Source organism: Bombina bombina, chromosome 6 (assembly GCF_027579735.1).
Source record: "Bombina bombina isolate aBomBom1 chromosome 6, aBomBom1.pri, whole genome shotgun sequence".
Classification (NCBI taxonomy): domain Eukaryota; kingdom Metazoa; phylum Chordata; class Amphibia; order Anura; family Bombinatoridae; genus Bombina; species Bombina bombina.
This window is the reverse complement of record NC_069504.1, coordinates 1,124,020,255-1,124,039,980: the sequence shown is the minus strand read 5'-3', so window position 1 is coordinate 1,124,039,980 and position 19,726 is coordinate 1,124,020,255. Positions and strand designations below refer to the sequence as shown.

At 38.8% G+C, this 19,726-nt stretch overlaps 1 protein-coding gene across 1 annotated transcript in view; it reads left to right on the top strand.

Moving 5' to 3' along the window:
- Nucleotides 1–19,726, top strand: part of LOC128664916 (inositol 1,4,5-trisphosphate receptor type 2) — a 693,905-nt gene that overhangs the window by 567,662 nt on the left and 106,517 nt on the right. The window contains exon 11 of the mRNA XM_053719708.1: nt 15,829–15,980. Within this exon, the coding sequence (XP_053575683.1) occupies nt 15,829–15,980 (152 nt within the window). The remainder of the gene's footprint in view (nt 1–15,828; nt 15,981–19,726) is intronic.

Here is a 19,726-nt window from a genome sequence, read left to right as displayed (position 1 = left end):
CTTTCTGAGCTTTTAAGCTCTCCAATATAGGAAGATTAGGGAACTATAGGGGATTTGTGACATTTAAGCCAAGTGTGGAATTAAACACTAATTTATCAAATATATATATATGGGTTTAAAAATAACACTTTATTTCACAAATATGCAAATGGCCAGAACAGTGAGTAAGATACCTCTCTCTGATAATCCATTTGAGTATGTGCACTTCCAAGCTCCTTTAAATCACTATTCCATCACTATTCCAAAAATGAGTGTCTTACCAATTAAAAACATGAGGTCCATGCGGACATGGAGGTAATGTGGGTCATTGGCTATATCAGTGGTGGGCAGACTTTTGTAAGGCAAGGGCTACCTCAAATTTTATTCCAAGTGATGTGGTCACCTAACTAAAAAAAAAAAAAAACACACCATGATTCACCATCATTGGTCAGCTCATATCATATGTCATTCATTTTGCGATCCATTCACTGCACTTGTAGATGCCTTCTTGTCTCTGGCGAAGATGGTTGTGTAGCAGACGTTTGGTGCTGAGGCTCACGTGAGCTATTGAAACTCGTATGCAAGTTATATATATGTAATGCTATACCCCTGAGGCACGATATGAGTCTGTGCTGATAGGCCACATGTTAAGCAGTCTGAATAAGTAAGAGATTTCTCACACATCTACGATGGCAAAATCTTTCTCTTACTATGCAGACTTTGGAAATCCAGACGATCACCTCAAAATTCACTCGCGGTCCACTGGTAGACCGCTATCTACCTCTTGCCCACCCCTGCTATATTATAGGGAAGCTAGAGTAATGGCTATCAGTATATCACAGTATCACACATATGCCAGTTCAATCTTATTCACATCTGATTGCAGACATACTATGTGCTCAAAGGCGATATCTTTCTGCCTGCGTACTGCTTTGATTGAACATTAGCTAGACTATACGCTTATTAGTTACTCCCTACTATAGTGAGATATAGTAATGTTGAATATAACACTCAAAATATAAAGGCTATTGAAAACAGGCATTTAAGAGATTAATTTCTCAGTGTACTATTTACTTTATTGAATGTATTCAACATATGAGTATTATATATGACTCCCTAGCATTCAATACCAGTGTGCTGTGGTGTATGTATTGAGTTTGTGTGAATTTACCTATAAGGGAACAAGCTAGAAATCGTCTGACTTTGTTCAATCAAAGCAGTACGCAGGCAGGAGGTCGCCTTTAAGCGCATAGTATGTCTGCAATCAGATGTGAATAAGATTGAACTGGCATATGTGCGTTACTGTGATATACAGATAGCCGTTACTCTAGCTTCCCTATAATATAGCCAATGACCCACACTACCTCCATGTCCACATGGCCCTAATGTTTTTTAATTGGTAAGACACTTATTTTTGGAATAGTGATTTAATGGAGCTTGGAAGTGCACATACCCATCTCTGATAATCCATTTGAGTATCTTACTCACTGTTCTGTCCATTTGCATATTTGTTAAATAAAGTGTTATTTTTAAACCTATATATATTTGAAGTTCTCCAATTTCTTTGCACCCTGTATCGTCTGGTTTAGTTTCATCAACGTGGACTGTAGCCTATATGTGCAATTTAGCTCGGCCAGGGATTTACCTTGTTCTTTCTTTATGAAAGCTGTCTTTTTAAATTAGTAATCCTCTAAGAAAGCTTTAAGTGAAGCTCAAATGTACTGCACATCTGTCTGGTCAGTATCATTAAAATGTAAAAATTCTAGCAAATCCTCTCTAATGTCTTGTAGCATTTTAGGGTTTGTTAAAATCCAATCAGCATAACGCCATTTTCTGTTTGGACTTGATTGAGGGTGTGTGAAAATAGTCTGCTCCGGGTCATGATCAGACCAAGATATCAGTTCTATCTTTGAGCTATGTATATTATTTAATGTCCAGGGCTCTACAAATAAATAGTCAAGCCTCGAGAACATTTTATGTGCATATGAGTAGAACATGAAATCAATGTACGATGGATGCATAGCTCGCCAAACATCATATAAGCCATATTGAGTCATTAGAGATCTAAAGGCACTAGCCAAGGAGCTGACGGAGCGATCTGAGGTAGGTGTCTTAATTCCTTTTCTGTCGGGTCCCAAATTAAATTAAAATCACCCCCTACTATCAGGGTGCCTTGTTTAATTTTGGAAATAAGTTTGAGTTGTCTTTTTAGGAAAGGTATTTGTTGGGTATTTTGGGCATACAAGTTGACAAGGGTATATTTGCGATCATTCAGTTTGCAAATAACTATTACATATCTGGCTCCTGGGTCAGTTTCTACATGTAATATATTAAATTTTAAATTATCTTTAATTAAAATAGCCACACCTCTAGATTTGGAGGAAAAGGAGGCTTCAAATTTATTGGAGAAATGTTTAAAGGAAAAAGGAATACCTGCGGCCTGAGTCCAATGGATCTCCTGCAAACAACATTAGCTTTAGAACGTCTAAGGCTACTTGAGAGAAGGCTTCTTTTAGTAGGGTAACAAAACAAAATACAAAGCGGTGCTTACCAGCCTTCGTGTGCATTGACCGGGAGATAGCGTTTATTCAGCATGTGCGCCATGTCACGCCCCCTACCCCTGACGTATCTGTATTATCCACGGCGTTCCCCAGGAGCCAAAAGAAAATGTGCCTCTGCTAAGACACATAGACGGTAGTGAACCGTATATCCAAGTACACCAATGTATCCATCTACACTGGGAAATGAAGAAGTGAATCCTCAGCCGGTCTTATGTAAAACAATAACATTTATTGGAACTGTGCATAAAAACAACCAAACACTTCAAGAGGTCAAACAGTAGACTGATCACTCAATGCATTGAGTGACCAGAGAAGACAGCAATACAAGTATACGCGTTTTGTGCAGGGCCACCGCACTTGATCACTGCTATGTAGCTAATACTGTCCACAGCCCATTTAAAGGAGAAAAGGTAATAACCATAATTGACAGCATATTTGGGTAATTTAACTTTAAAAATGGGCTGTTACAAAATATCAAAACACACTTGTTACTGATACTTAAAAAAGAAAAAATGTAAAATGATTACTCATTTTACTTAATTGAAAAAATACATACTGCATAAATTATATGTATGTATCTTAATAATAAACCATAATAACCTGTGTTAAAAAAGAAAAATAAATTATTGAAAAGAAAAATATTCAACACTCTACATGGAAATAACCTGCCACATACATTTAACTATAATCCACTATTAACCAGTAAATACAAAAATTAAAAAAATCAGATAAACAAATTAACATTAGCTTCTAAATTTAAGTCCACAGATGACCTAGAATTAAGATAGAAGATCCATTTAACTCCTTTTTTGCTCAAAATATAATCCCTATCCCCTCCTTTTTTAGAGAAGGGTACATGGTCAATAGCTTGTATAGAGACTAATGATGAGTCTCCCCGTGTTCATTTTTGAAATGTGTAGCCACAGAATTAAAAACATCTGGATCCTCAATATCTCTGATGTGCTCTAATGCTCTATCTTTCAGAGGCCTTTTTGTTTTACCTGTATATTAAATGTGGCACCCCCTGCAGGTCAACAAATAAACAGTGTGAGTGGACTTACAATTGAGACTATATCTAATTTTATATTCCCTATTGGTCACATGAGACTTAAATACATCCCCTTCTGCAACATAGTTACAGGTTTTGCAAATTGTAGCCTTACATTTAAAGAAACCTAGCCGTTTTTTAAGCCAAGTGTTGATTTTCTTTTAGTAGGGAACTTAAGCCCTTGTACGTTATGGGTGATTAAACAAAGTTCCATTTCTGAAGGGGTGAGAAGAGAGAGAGAGAGAGAAAAAAAAAGGGGAAGGAAGAGGAGGAAGGAGTGTGGGGGAGTAATAGGGGGTAAGGGGAAAAGGATGGATGACAGCTACAAAAAGCCAAGTAAGTATGCAATCCAACTATATAATTGACCCGTTAAAATTAGAGGTCTTGAATATTGCAGAATGAGTGGGAGAGGGGTGGGGAAGGGTTTATAAGCAGATAAACACTGCTATATGAGTAGTATGGACGTATATTACCATAATAACATATAATTAAAGGGGTTAGTAATGGTATCCGGCGGGGGAACCAAAGAACAGTAGTTAATGGGAAATTAAGGGGGATTTATGTTTTACAATATATGCAATTAACCTCAATGAATCAGGGGCAGGAGTCAGGTGACTCCCCAATTCCGATATGAAGAGAGTATATGAAGAGAAGCTTCATTAAATATGTAACAGATAATTAATTAACTAGACAACTGAACATACAGCAAATTGAACCGAATTATATGAATTCACCATAGATTGTGTAAGATGCTTAACTTATTGGTTTAGCCGTTCAAATTATGTGGAATGTTGGTGACTTTTATCACAACTTATCTCCCATAGTTGTTAATATAGAACTTAAATTATATCCTCTCTTGTCTCCACTCAGGTCCCTTTCATGTACATTAATAACTGACCTCTGACTTAATGTGGCACACATAGTTCAGTATTTAAAAATGCAGGGGCGTACTTGTTTATAGTTACTAAAAAGATTAATGACGAGAAAATCTGGACCTAGCAGTTGTATAAATTTATATAAATCCTAAAATATGGATGTGGTATATATATAGTAGGACTGCCCATGTTTTAGCTATGAGTGAATTAGGACCAATTACACCCAAGTACAGTCCCAGTAGCGAAATATTGACATCTAAATATGTATGCTGTCTACATCTCACTAAAGGGAGTGAGGAATAGTTGAGTTCTAAACTATACTTCGTTGATCCTTTAGTTCTAAGGAGCTAAAGAGAACATTAATAATGATACAAAATACAAACCGTAATTAATCAACCAGCGTACAGTACAATTAACTATGAGTCACCTTAACTATGATTTAGAGGAATTTTGGCAGCTTATGACTTAGTTGAGTTATATCGTTCCCCAAAGATTGAGTAATATGCTTAGCTTATTAGTTCAACCAACCAAATAATATGGAATGTCGGTGACTTTTATCTCAGCTTATCTCCCCTTAGTATCAATATAGTACTCAAATTATATCCTCTCTTGTCTCTGGTCAGGACCACTTCAAGTGTATGGATAATTGACCTCAGGCATAATGAAGCACACAAAGTTCAGCATTTAAGAATGTGGGGGCATACGTGATTATAGCTAATAAGAGAACAAGGACGACAGAATATAGACCTAGCAGTTGTGAGAATTTATATAGATCCAACTATATGGATGTCACTATACAGTAGAACTGCCCAGGTTTTTAGCTATAAATGATTTGGGACCACTGACGCCCAAGTTCAATCCCAGGAGCAAAATAGTGACATCTAAATATGTATGCTGTCTACCTCTCTCTATAGGGAGTGAGGGATAGTTGGGTTATACAATATGCTTCATCGGTCCTTTAGTTTTGGGGAGTTAGTAGAGAGCATTAATGTTGATACAATAAACAAACAATAAGTATACAAACAGTTTACAGTACAATTAACTATGAGTGACCTTAACTGTAGTTTAGAGGAAATTGGTAGCATACACCCTATTAGCGCTGCGGAATCTGTTGGCGCTCTACAAATAACCGATAATAATAATAATAATAATAATTGAATTATATGATTAACAGGGCAACAAAATCTACGGCCAACATTTTCTAATAAGAGGCTCAATTATTTGAGAACCTCTAGAAGCTTTGAAATGTTCCTGCACAGATTATGACTAATTTATCTAAGAAACTTTTTAGAAAAGGATACAGTTATCTCAGTTCTTGCTGAGACAGGTTTCTTCTTTTATGGGCTGGAGATAAGCGTCTAGGCTTAGGATCCCACTCTGGAGCAGCCGCTCGAAGAGATGGGGAATCTTGATGGGGTTGAGAAGTAGAAGAGGATCCTTGCCGAGAAGAAGGGGGATTATGTTGAGAATGAGATGTAGAAGAGGATCCTTGTAGAAGATTCAAAGTGTCCAGTACTTCCATACCATGTTTAATGGTTGTTATAGTATAAGAATGTCCATTGTGCTGGAAAAAAAGCTTCACAGGAAATCCCCATCTGTATCTTATAGAGTGATTGCGTAAGCACTAAGTAACTGGATGGAAGGACCTCCTTTTTGTCAAGGTGTGTGACGACAGATCAGGGAAGAACTGAATCTCCTTGAAGGGGTCTGGTAGATTTTTATTGAGATAAGCTGCTTTCAGCACTTTTTCTTTGAATGTAAAATAGTGGAGTCTTATTATGACATCTCTTGGCTGTGCCTGATAGGAGTTTCTAGATCTGAGTGCTCTGTCAATCTTTGGCTCTCTTGCAATGGGCCTAGAAGGGCTTCAAACAGTTCAGAGAGATATACAGAGAGTTCATTAGCAGAGATGCTTTCAGGTATTCCACAAATACATATATTGTTGCGTCTCGATCTGTCCTCTAAGTCTGCTAACTTCGCCTCTAGGTCCAAAATCATCTCAGCCAGTGTTTGAGTATATGACATCAAATTAGCGTGATCAGTCGCTAAGACCTCGGGTTTCCTTTCGAGGACATCTGTTCTTTCGCCTAGGGTAGCAATGTCTCTTTTGAGTTCTGCAACTGTGGATTTGGTTTCCTGCTTTAAAGATGAGTGATGAGAATCCATTTTAGATGACAGAGAATTAATGAGTTCTATGAGTGAGATATGGTCAGATCTACCTGGGGATTGCATCCGGGAAACATGTGCCTCAGGTTCTCCTTGCCTAATCGGTGAGTCTCTGGAATCTTCATCAATCAGGTCCCTTTCGGCAACAAATTTACTGTGAAAATGATCTGCTACCGTCCTTAGTTTTTTTTCTATTTGAGTGGGACATTATGACTTGTTTCTGGATTGTTAGCCTATGAATAGCGCCAAATGTTAGATTCTCCCCTTGGTTATGAATAGGGTTTCTTTCAACTAGTCTATAGAGGTTCTAGCCCATATGCCAGCAGAGCCTGGATACTCTTTGTTAGTATGTTTGAATTGGGGTGTACTCCCGCTCCCAACAGGTTATTTTACCCCAACATTTTGGAGCTGGTGTCAGTAATCTTGAAATATTTAGAGCACAAACAAGGTAGTAGCTCTAGCGTCACATCACCTCGCCTCAAAGATATATCCAATAAGAGCAATATAGGGGCAAGGGAGGTTAAGCTTGTGCCCCAAGGATAGGTAGATGCGACCAGGCCCGTGGCTAATGTCAGTGTATGGTTGTTTTGTACTGGTGTAGGTTTTATTGGTATAAAGGGGAGGAGAGAAAATACTCCCCCCCCCCCCCACCAAAAGGTAGGTGCAGTAGTATATAGCTGAGTGCAGATTATATAGTATGATTTCCCTCAAGGAATGTCCCTGTCGGGCAACCACTAGTAGAGTTAGATGGAGCAGGGCCTTGTCTGGTAGGGAATGGCTCTTTGCGTCAAAACTAGTGGTCTCTCAGCAATTAAAACTTGCTTTATGTTTTTTGTGCCGGTCAATTCATATCTCAGGGGACATCTATGTTGCTTGGGTAAGCACTCTAGGTACAATCATGGTCGGAGAAAAAGGAGTCCTAACATGATTCGTGCCGTGCGGCACTTACTCATAGGATGCTATGAGTAAGTGCCGCACGGCACAAAACATGTTAGGAATCCTCCGACCATGATTGTACCTAGAGTGCTTGTTTTAAGTTGTTCTCAATAAAGGACTGTTTTTAATCAGGATTCCTGGAGTGCTGCCTGTTCTCTTCTTCGATGTTGTTTTGGCTGACTCAGCCTATTCATATGGTTGGCACCACGCTACAGTATACGGCGCAAGCTTGCACTCTCCTACCCTAATGGGAACCCTGCTCTGATTAGACCACGTCTGCTGCTATTCAATTGCAGACTTGAGCGACGCTGCTTTCCTTTTACCTGGTATATCTTGAACTTGTTATCTACTGCTGTTTTATAGCACATTTCAATATTATGAATATGTAAAAATATATTGTTGTGTTTGGTTTATATTGAAGTATTTGTGCTGTGAGGTAAACTTTATTATTAAATAGAGCTGACGTACATTTTGTATCCTCAAATCCTAGGAGTTGTTTCTGTACTGTATTTACAGGGCTGTACTTTCCTATTACACATCTCTATGCTTATACCAGTTTTCAGGTCTGTACCTATTACACATCTATATTCTTTTTTTTTTGACAAAAGTCAAAAAGGACAAATAGCAGATCTAATAAAAATTTGTTTTTGAAATGTACATAATACTGAAATTGTAGCATATTCAATTTATGAAGAGTTCACTGTGTCCTAGCTAATAAATATTTTTACCAATATGCAACATTTCTTCTCTTCATATATGTGTGTATTAATGTCTTCGATATTTTCTAGCATATACATCTAATTGGAGGGTGGTTTGGAACTTATATGAGAGAGAAATAACCTCCGAAGTAATTACAGAGGGAAAGAAAGGCAGATAGGAAGAGTAACCTGGTGGAGGCGTCAGAGGATCCACCAATCTCCAGTCTTAAAAACTGATAGGCGTTTGTTTAGGGCCTTATATTGATCCCAATAAAGCTGAATGGAGTGAAATAAGTCTAGTTGTGTTTCTAGAAACCATATCCCTCCAACATCAGACGTTCCTCTAGTCTGTTGTGCCACTGTGTGATAGAGGGAAGGGGACCTCCATCCTCTAGCTATTACAGATTTGGCACTATTGATGGCAATCTGAGCTAGACCATGTGTCATTTTGCAAGTAGCTGGTTTAAGAAAACGTGTAGGTTGCAATGAGAAGCTGGATCCGTATAGGAATTTCCCCAATCTATCAATTTCCTTCCACGGGGGTTGCAAATGTTTACATGACCACCAAATGTTACCACCAATATTACCAGTATCTCTGCAGCACCTTTAGCACAGCCCTCTATCATTTCTATGTAGGTATCGCTATCTTACTGGAGTGAGATATCATGTACTCAGGTCTTTGAAATTAAGTTTGAGGATCTGTGCTTATGACGAAGACCTGTAAAAGGCCAACCCCCATTTATTGTTATCTAGAGTATTACCTAATTCTGTGTGCCACTTTAACAAATATTTTGGTAAAATGCCCCCCATAGAGTGTGCCCAGAAGGAATCTAGATGATGCTAGTGTGCCTCTCATGGGGATCTCCGAGAGACATCACTTTTCAAACAAAGTAGGCGCTCCCGTAGAAAGTACAACATAGAAGAAATTGGTCTAGATTTCATTTTCCCACTGGTTGCTACAGTTTCAAAGCTCTCATCTCTGATATCCCCACATCTGTATTTTTAAACCAGTTATACACCTGTTTTACAGGTCTGTGCTTATTCGTATTACACTGTTACCAATTCTACACCTGTTTTAGAAGGCTGCACTTATGCCTATTACACAACTTTGTGCTAAAACCAATTCCACACCTGTTTTACAAGGCTATGCTTATACCTATTACACATCCATCTCTTGTCCAGATCTTGTGGTCTTACAGTATAATTTGGCACTCAAATTAACAATTGACAAAGCTGCACCCTCCACTGTTCATCGTACATCATGTGCACAATGACAGCCGTGATACACGAAACAGACCTGCCATCTTCAGCAATGTTCACGCACACCCTTGCTGATTTCCTGCTTTATAAATTCAACCGTTAACTCCCTCCTACATCCGCCTGCACCTCTGTCCACTACCAAACTCACTGCTCCAATTATTGCTGATCACTTGAAAATTAAATTGACAAACCCAGCCCTCCTACCGACCACTTCTATTATTATATCTGTTGCTTTTTTTTCCTGTAACAAATGAAGAAGTCTTCATACTCATATCTGCTCATCTCACAACCTGTCCACTTGACCCTATTCCTTCATGACTTTTGTTCCCTCTCTCTCTGCTTCTTTAACACCTGCTCTAGTTACTCTCTTTAACCAGTCTCTAGCCACTGGCACATTTCCTGATACATTTAAGCACGCGTCAATCACACCAATCTTAAAAAGCACTTGCTTGACCTTTCCACCCCCTGGCCGGTCTCCTTACTTCTCTGGCTCCAAATTATTGGAACCACTAATCTATAATAGCCAAAGCCAATTCTGTATGCCAAAGCTGTAAATATCTTTATATTATATTATTATTTATGATGCAGAAGCCAGTGATATAGATTATATATATATACTGTATATATGTGTGTGTGTACTGTATGTAGCTATCATGTCTGGCCTAGCTGTATATATATATCTTCATAATATATTATTATTCATGATATAGAAGCCAGTGATATACGTGTGTGTGTATATATATATATATATATATATATATATATATACACACAGAGAGAAATGCACTCACAGGAACGAACAACCAGCTCAATACCATTGTTAGCCTGTTCTATGGCGATTTACCACCTGGGTGCAACTTCTTTTAGCCCAGCAATGCTTTTCACAGAGTAGAACTTTCCTGTAGTATATCAGTCTGATCCCGCCTATTACGGTCAGTCCAGCGCCGAAATACCAGGCAATTCCTCTCTGAACAAGGAACACAGCAACCCCAGACGATCGTTTCGGCCTCAGTGTGCTTAGAGGAACATAGCTACACCTCACTGACGAGGCCCAATGAAGGCCGAAACGATCGTCTGGGGTTGCTGTGTTCCTTGTTCAGAGAGGAATTGCCTGGTATTTCGGCGCTGGACTGACCGTAATAGGCGGGATCAGACTGATATACTACAGGAAATTTCTTCTCTGTGAAAAGCATTACTGGGCTAAAAAGCTGCACCCAGGTGGTAAATCACCATAGAACAGGCTAACAATGGTATTGAGCCAGTTGTTCGTTCCTGTGAGTGCACTTCTCTCTGTATGTATGTATATATATATATATATATATATATATATATATATAGTATCGGAAAAAAGCAGGCACTCTCCGTTTATATTCACAAACTTTTCTTTACTTTGTATCCAGTGACGTTTCGGGGTTTCACCCCCGTCCTCAGACTTACTTACAATGTGCTCAAATCATTACAATTCTTATACCCTACTCAATACCCATTTGCATAAACAATTTGCATAAACAATTTAATTAATTAGTATGTGCTTTGTATATTCACCTCTCATCCATGCGGCTTCTAGCGGTGTTTACCCGGCGCCCCTATGACGTCATCCTATATGAGACGCCACTCTTTGTCAGGTCTCACCACCGGAAGTCGCCAACCACTTACCGTTGCCAACCCTAGCATACTCACGTCATTATAGATGTCGCCTGTAACTAGGGAGCTCATAATCAGTGATCGTTTTTTCACCTTAGTAACCCTGTGTAAACAAACAAAAACAAAAAACTTATACTCTATCGTCTACAAATCTTAAACTCAATAAAAACATCACACAGTATGTCATTATCCTTCCCTTCTTTTGCTATATTAGCAATCTATCGACTACATCATATTTTACTGTTGGTAGCGTTCCTCCTATTAGGGGAATTAATCCTGTAATATTAATAGGAGCCAATATACTAACTGTATTGCATCATCAGTCAGGTGATGACTCTAAATATATCTTGAGGAATTAAACACATAGTTAAACTCATAGTTAAACACATAGTTAAACTAGTTCAATTCTGATGAAATACATAGTGAAAGCTGCTGCAACTGCATCACATATTATTTACAACTAGATAACTATTGTTTTTTCTTCACTTTAGTAAATTTAGTAAATTTTTAGAAAATTTTTAGAAGCAGCATTGCCAGTCCAGCTTAACATTCAGTCCTTCTGGTGTAAGGGTATTAAGCTCAAATGTCCATCTCGTTTCTCTCTGCAGCAGGATCCTATCTCTGCAGCAGGATCCAAATGATTTAAGCAGAATCAGCTGTGGTGAGCTACTAACAAATTAACACTTTGTTAGAGGGGAAAAAGTGACCTTTCCAATCTCCTGCTAACATACACTCCTTCTCTCACCCTGTCACAATATATATATATATATATATAGCTGGCAGTTTGGCACGATTAAGTTTTCAGCAAATGACAAATTCTATGGTTGTCTTTAACAAGTCAGTAAGTTGCAGGCAAGGTGCTTACAAATGGTAAGTGGTTGTGTTGCTGTGCTATAAATACACTGCACGTCAGACACTGAGCAAGTTGATCCCAGTGTGACAGAGCCACGTTTAACTACGTCAGAAGTCACTGGGGGAACTCCTTGCACGCACAAACCCAGATGCTGCAGAGTGATTATTCTGTGCTGCCTTCAGTCTGGATCAGCACTGGAAGCTCATGTGTTGCTGATTCTCAGTATCTTGGGAAGCTCCTGTGTTGGAGTGTGATGTCTCTGCTAAAAATGGGAATGACTCACAAGTGAGTCAACAGCGAAGGTGTCTGTAGAAAGCAGACGGCCTCCCACAGACTCAAAGCAATATACAAGCCACGCAGACACCTCAGGCCCTCGCTCAGTGCAAAGCTTTCTGCCTCCTAGAAATATTCTGATAATGCTGCTCGTATTTACCATAAAGAGCTCCTTAGCCTGCTGTGTTCATTGTAAAGTCAGCGAAGCATTAATGATGATATAGCAGAACTTGTAAAGGAGACGTAAGCACAAACAAAAATCCGTTTTTTTATGCCAATTATACGTTTTCTTCCTGCGCTATTGTACCTCACATATAACTTGTCCATCGGAACTTGCAATCTAAAGTAGGAAACACAAATAAAATCTTGTTCATCACAATAAAACTGGCTGTGAACTCTTTGCTGTGTTATGTTAGGTCAAATTGGTACTAAAGATCTTCATTAAACCCTTTGCAGATTTAAAGGGACATGAAACCAAAATTGTTCTTTTATGATTCAGATAGAGAATGTGATTTTAAACAATATTCCGGTTTACTTCTAAACTTCAGGGGTAAACCAATAGAATGGTCAAACAGGCAGAGTTCAGCAATGACAAGGCAATCCAGCAGTACAAGGGTTAAGCAAGCAGAGTGATCAGACAGGCAGAGTTCAGTAACAATATGGCAATCCAGCAGTACAAGGGTTAAGCAAGCAGAGTGATCAGACAGGCAGAGTTCAGCAATGACAAGAAAATCCAGCAGTACAAGGGTTAAGCAAGCAGAGTGGTCAGACAGGCAGAGTTCAGTAACAATATGGCAATCCAGCAGTACAAGGGTTAAGCAAGCAGAGTGGTCAGACAGGCAGAGTTCAATAATGATATGGCAATCCAGCAGTACAAGGGTTAAGCAAGCAGAGTGGTCAGACAGGCAGAGTTCAGTAACAATATGGCAATCCAGCAGTACAAGGGTTAAGCAAGTAGAGTGGTCAAACAGGCAGAGTTCAGCAATGACAAGGCAATCCAGCAGTAGAAGGGTTAAGCAAGCAGAGTGGTCATACAGGCAGAGTTAAGTAACGATATGGCAATCCAGCAGTACAAGGGTTAAGCAAGCAGAGTTCAGCAATGATAAGGCAATCCAGCAGTACAAGGGTTAAGCAAGCAGAGTGGTGAGACAGGCAGAGTTCAGCAATGATAAGGCAATCCAGCGATATAAAAATACAGCACCCAGGAGCACACACAGTAACACCTATACTTGGGCAGTGAGATGAAGTGAAGGAGGTACTTACATAGGCGCCTGTTCGCGTCAAGGAGACCTCCCAGGTGTATGGGGAAGCGGCATCAGGAGAGAAAGACAACGACCACCGCCGGATCTATGGCAACGGCCATAGCAACGAGTCACCATGGGCGCGTCTATAGCAACAGCCATAGCATGCAGCGGCGTGACATTAAGTTATTGAGCACCATAGCACGCTAATAAAGGCTGCATCCCATGTGCTTGCTCCCTCTTACTTTCACACTCTGATTGCTGGAGCAAGTCACCATTCTCCTGCCGTGGACACGATATAGGCAATTGCCAATTCAATTCCCTTGTTAGCGGGAGTAGCTAAAGCCCAGTGCGTAATGCGCCATTTGGTTTCAGCTCTGTCCCATATAAATAGAATGATATGCAATCTGACTCACAGGCAGGGCCGGCCTTAGGTGTCCAGGCTTCCTGTGCGGGCTACTCCTGTGGCGCCCCCCCCATCACTTTAAAGGATCAGTAAACATTAATATGTTTTTACTATAATTGTGCAGCATGTGCAGTTACCTCACTGATACCCTCAGCTTTCAAATATAAAGAAATATTTATTTTGCAGTTCAAAAAAGCCCTTTGTTAATATTCCCCAAATCCTCCTTCCTGGTACAGCATTTTTTTTTATTTTGCAAACATGACACTGTCACACAAACCACAATCTGGCAGCTCTTCTCATTCATTTATGGAATCGTATTGCATATGAACTGATGGGTGATGCTGTCTGTCCGAAGAGGTGGTGCTGCTCCCGCAAGCCCCCAGGCTCAGGACAGCAAGGGGTCACCTATTGATCACAGTATATTGTTTTGGGTTTATTTTAAGATCAGATGCATTACCCTGTAGACCCCTATATGGGGAGATCTGAGTACTGACTCTGTATATTGTTTTGGGTTTATTTTGTTTTGCTTTAGTTTTGATAAATTGCTGCAAGTCTCATTTAGGCAAACATCTGTCATAAAATAGTAGTAGAGATACACGGAGTGGGGAATCTATACTCAGAATGCAACCTTAGTGGCCAACGTCAGATTTCTTAACACTAATTGCAGTGTTTACATATTGTTTATGTTTACTTTGTTTTTACCAAAGGAGCACTGTTTAACTGCCTAACGCCGTTAGTTCCATAGCAGCACTGTGCTTTAACGCCATTGGGACGACATGGGACGTCCTACCTTTTTTGTCGTCCTGCTCTGTACCTTTTTTATTATATGGGAAATTCGTATGGGCGGTGTGCCTAGCATCATAGGCAGTCCCCCGATCCTGGCCTTGAAATAATGTGATCGCATAGGCGGTTGCGTGACTTTATTTTTCTAGCAAATGTTTTAACACATGCTCCTGGCATGAAGGGTTTAATATCTCTTTAACAATGTAATACAGCACTAGAGGGCAGCAGTGTTTGCAAACACGTCTGCTTTATAATGCTGAAGACGTTAACTCTTTTTAGTATATCTAGGTATGCTCCTAATTAGAGGAAACTAATAAGTAAATTATATAATATAAGTAGAATTAAATTTAAAATGCACATGATAAAGTTAGTTACAACCCTCCTCTCCCAGCATTTATTGAATAATAATAACAAGCATGCATAATACAAATAAACCAAATAGTTTTTAAACACAACAAAATACATTAAAAAAAATGAATAAAAATTAACTCTTTACCGCTCTCCACTAGACTGTCTTTAACCTTGTATAGTTTCAGACGCTTTTTCAAACCCCTCCTATTAAGAGAGGCTTATAATCTCTCCTTTGTTCTTCATCCTACCCAAAGAAAATCTTGAACTAGATGACTCAGTAATTTTTTTTTTCATGTCATTTATTTTTACCCCCGTACTTATTTGTTACTTGGGTATAATCTAATCCTACAAAAAACTTATCACGATTTGTAAAGCTCTTTAGGAGATTTTGTAGACCGTTCTCTAAAAAAAGGGTTAGAATATTCTCCATAGTCAGTTGGGACACTGGCTCAATTCAAACCTTATTGAGCTCACATTTAAATGACATTAAACTCCAAAATGTAAAGATACTTAATATATTCTAGGTATGATAAAAGTATGTTGAATAAATTTACATTTGTGTTTAACTATTTCCCTAATGACTGACTGCTTATTCGCTAAAAACTATATGCCCCACAAGCATAAAAAGTAGTTGTTTTATTTAGCTCATAGATACCTGCTTTTTAGAAAACACATATAAAAGAGAAATGAATATATTTACTTTTTTATTTTAACAATGGTTACCATTTTAAAATGTTTGTCACTATCTCTGCAGAAAGATGGAGACCTTCCTGTTGGGAAAAGGAAATGGCAGGCTGGAGAAAAAACTATCTACACTCTTGTGTCAGTGCCACACGGCAATGATATTGCATCTTTGTTTGAACTCGATGCCACCACTCTACAGCGGGCAGACTGCCTGGTACCCAGGTAAGATACTGTTTACTTACTTTAGTGCCCAAATATCGATATGTAAGTTTAGAAGCCCACCTGTCTGCAAGTAGCCGGTGCGTACCTCCGGTCTGCAACTAGCCGGTGCGTACCTCCGGTCTGCAAGTAGCCGGTGCGTACCTTCGGTCTGCAAGTAGCCGGTGCGTACCTTCGGTCTGCAAGTAGCCGGTGCGTACCTTCGGTCTGCAAGTAGTCGGTGCGTACCTCCGGTCTGCAAGTAGCCGGTGCGTATCTCCGTTCTGCAAGTAGCTGGGCGTACCTCCGTTCTGCAAGTAGCTGGGCGTACCTCCGGTCTGCAAGTAGCTGGGCGTACCTCCGGTCTACAAGTAGCTGGGCGTGCCTCCGGTCTACAAGTAGCTGGGCGTGCCTCCGGTCTGCAAGTAGCCGGGCGTGCCTCCGGTCTGCAAGTAGCCGGGCGTGCCTCTGGTCTGCAAGTAGCCGGGCGTGCCTCCGGTCGGCAAGTAGCCGGGCGTGCCTCCGGTCTGCAAGTAGCCGGGCGTGCCTCCGGTCTGCAAGTAGCCGGGCGTGCCTCCGGTCTGCAAGTAGCCGGGCGTGCCTCCGGTCTGCAAGTAGCCGGGCGTGCCTCCGGTCTGCAAGTAGCCGGGCGTGCCTCCGGTCGGCAAGTAGCCGGGCGTGCCTCCGGTCGGCAAGTAGCCGGGCGTACCTCCGGTCGGCAAGTAGCGGGACATGCAAATCTTACACAAGAGATACTTACTCACCATAGCTCTTAAAATTGTCTGTTCCATTTGTATCTCTCTTATAATTCATGAACATGTTCTCATTGTTTAATATGGTTATTAAATATGTATACATAAATAGTTATTCCTGATTAAGGCCAGATTACAAGTGGAGCGCTATTTAAAGTGCCGCTCGAGTGTTAATCGCGCTAGAAGTAAACTATTTGTGCACGTCGGGTTGCGCTTGTATTATAAATTGAACGTAAACTGTTTTTGCTTGTGCGCTAACCCAATAAGCATTAGGGCACCCTACTCGCGCTCAAAACTGATCACTTATTCTCATGTGCGCTAACCCAACATAAAAATATCAATATTTCACATTCTAATGTTCTTCATATAACAGAATACGTTCTATTTATTTATAAATACATATTTCTGTATATATTTGATGGCATTTTGGTACATTATATATCTATACACACATGATTATATATATAGCAATATCTATTTAAAAATACATGGAACATATCCTGCTATAAACATTGGAATGTGAAATATTTATTGTAAATATACCGTTAAATTCTTTATTACATATGAATATTACATAACTGATTTTACATTTTTCATCTATTTTAACTGCCAAGGGCTCCAATGCACTTATATGTATGTCTATATGTTTGTACATATGCACTTATATGTATGTCTATATGTGTGTACGTATGTATTTATATGTATGTCTATATGTGTGTACATATGTATTTATATGTATGTCTATATGTGTGTACATATGTATTTATATGTATGTCTATATGTGTGTACGTATGTATTTATATGTATGTCTATATGTGTGTACGTATGTATTTATATGTATGTCTATATGTGTGTACGTATGTATTTATATGTATGTCTATATGTGTGTACATATGTATTTATATGTATGTCTATATGTGTGTACATATGTATTTATATGTATGTCTATATGTTTGTACATATGCACTTATATGTATGTCTATATGTGTGTACATATGTATTTATATGTATGTCTATATGTGTGTACGTATGTATTTATATGTATGTCTATATGTGTGTACATATGTATTTATATGTATGTCTATATGTGTGTACATATGTATTTATATGTATGTCTATATGTGTGTACGTATGTATTTATATGTATGTCTATATGTGTGTACGTATGTATTTATATGTATGTCTATATGTGTGTACGTATGTATTTATATGTATGTCTATATGTGTGTACATATGCACTTATATGTATGTCTATATGTGTGTACGTATGTATTTATATGTATGTCTATATGTGTGTACATATGTATTTATATGTATGTCTATATGTGTGTACATATGTATTTATATGTATGTCTATATGTGTGTACGTATGTATTTATATGTATGTCTATATGTGTGTACGTATGTATTTATATGTATGTCTATATGTGTGTACGTATGTATTTATATGTATGTCTATATGTGTGTACATATGCACTTATATGTATGTCTATATGTGTGTACGTATGTATTTATATGTATGTCTATATGTGTGTACATATGTATTTATATGTATGTCTATATGTGTGTACGTATGTATTTATATGTATGTCTATATGTGTGTACGTATGTATTTATATGTATGTCTATATGTGTGTACATATGCACTTATATGTATGTCTATATGTGTGTACATATGCACTTATATGTATGTCTATATGTGTGTACATATGCACTTATATGTATGTCTATATGTGTGTACATATGCATTTATATGTATGTCTATATGTGTGTACGTATGTATTTATATGTATGTCTATATGTGTGTACATATGCACTTATATGTATGTCTATATGTGTGTACATATGCACTTATATGTATGTCTATATGTTTGTACATATGCACTTATATGTATGTCTATATGTTTGTACATATGCATTTATATGTATGTCTATATGTGTGTACGTATGTATTTATGTATTTACTAGTTGATAAGCCTGCCCAGAGAGCAGTCTATGCTTTGAAAATACAACCCCTCCAAGCAACAAAAAAACATAAATTATTTCTTCAGATGGAAAGAGTCCACAGTTGCATTTATTACTTTTGGGAATTCAGAACCTGGCCACCAGGAAGAGGCAAAGACACCCCAGCCAAAAGCTTAATTTCTTAGATTCAGCCTGTATTTGGAGTAAGCAGCATTGCACATATTTGCCTAAAAAGACAAGAAAGCTTACTGAAACATGGCTATGTTTAACAGTGCAAAGGGGTTAAACACATAGTTAAACACATAGTTAAAATCAGCACCAGAGCAACAATGCACTACTGTGACCTAGCTGAAGACAACTAGTGAGCCAATGACAAGTGGCATATGCGTGTAGTCCCAATCACCAGCTAGCTCCCAGTGTTCTGTCTGATCCATGAGTTTAACTCTTAGGCGCCTATTTATGAAAGGCCTGTCGGACACGATCCGACATTGCGGATCATATTCGACAGACTTCGCTGAATGCGAATAGCAATACGCTCTCCGCATTCAGCATTGTGCCACCAATCGGCCGCTAGCAGGGGGGTGTCAATCAACCCAATCGTATTCGATCGGGTTGAATTGCGGCGATCTCTGTCCGCCTCCTCAGGGCAAGCGGACAGGTTATGGAGCAGCGGTCTTTAGATCGCTGCTCCATAACTTGTGTTTCTGGCGAGTCTGAAGGCTTGATAGATAGGCCCCTTACTTTCATATCAGTTTAAAGGGATAATGTTCACATTTTCTATCTTTGTTATTAAAGAGCTACATTTAAACACAGCAGTAAGTACAGATCAGCCAATCAGCATTGGTATTTTAAGCATTGTGGGGCATTAGATGCTACATTACTTTTCTTATTCATTGTGTACTTGAATTTTGTTAGCTAAAATAAAATAGACTAGAAAGATAAGATAATAAGAATTACATTATAATATATATACACACATATACACAGTATATATATATATATACACACACATATACACAGTATATATATATATATACACACACATATGCACAG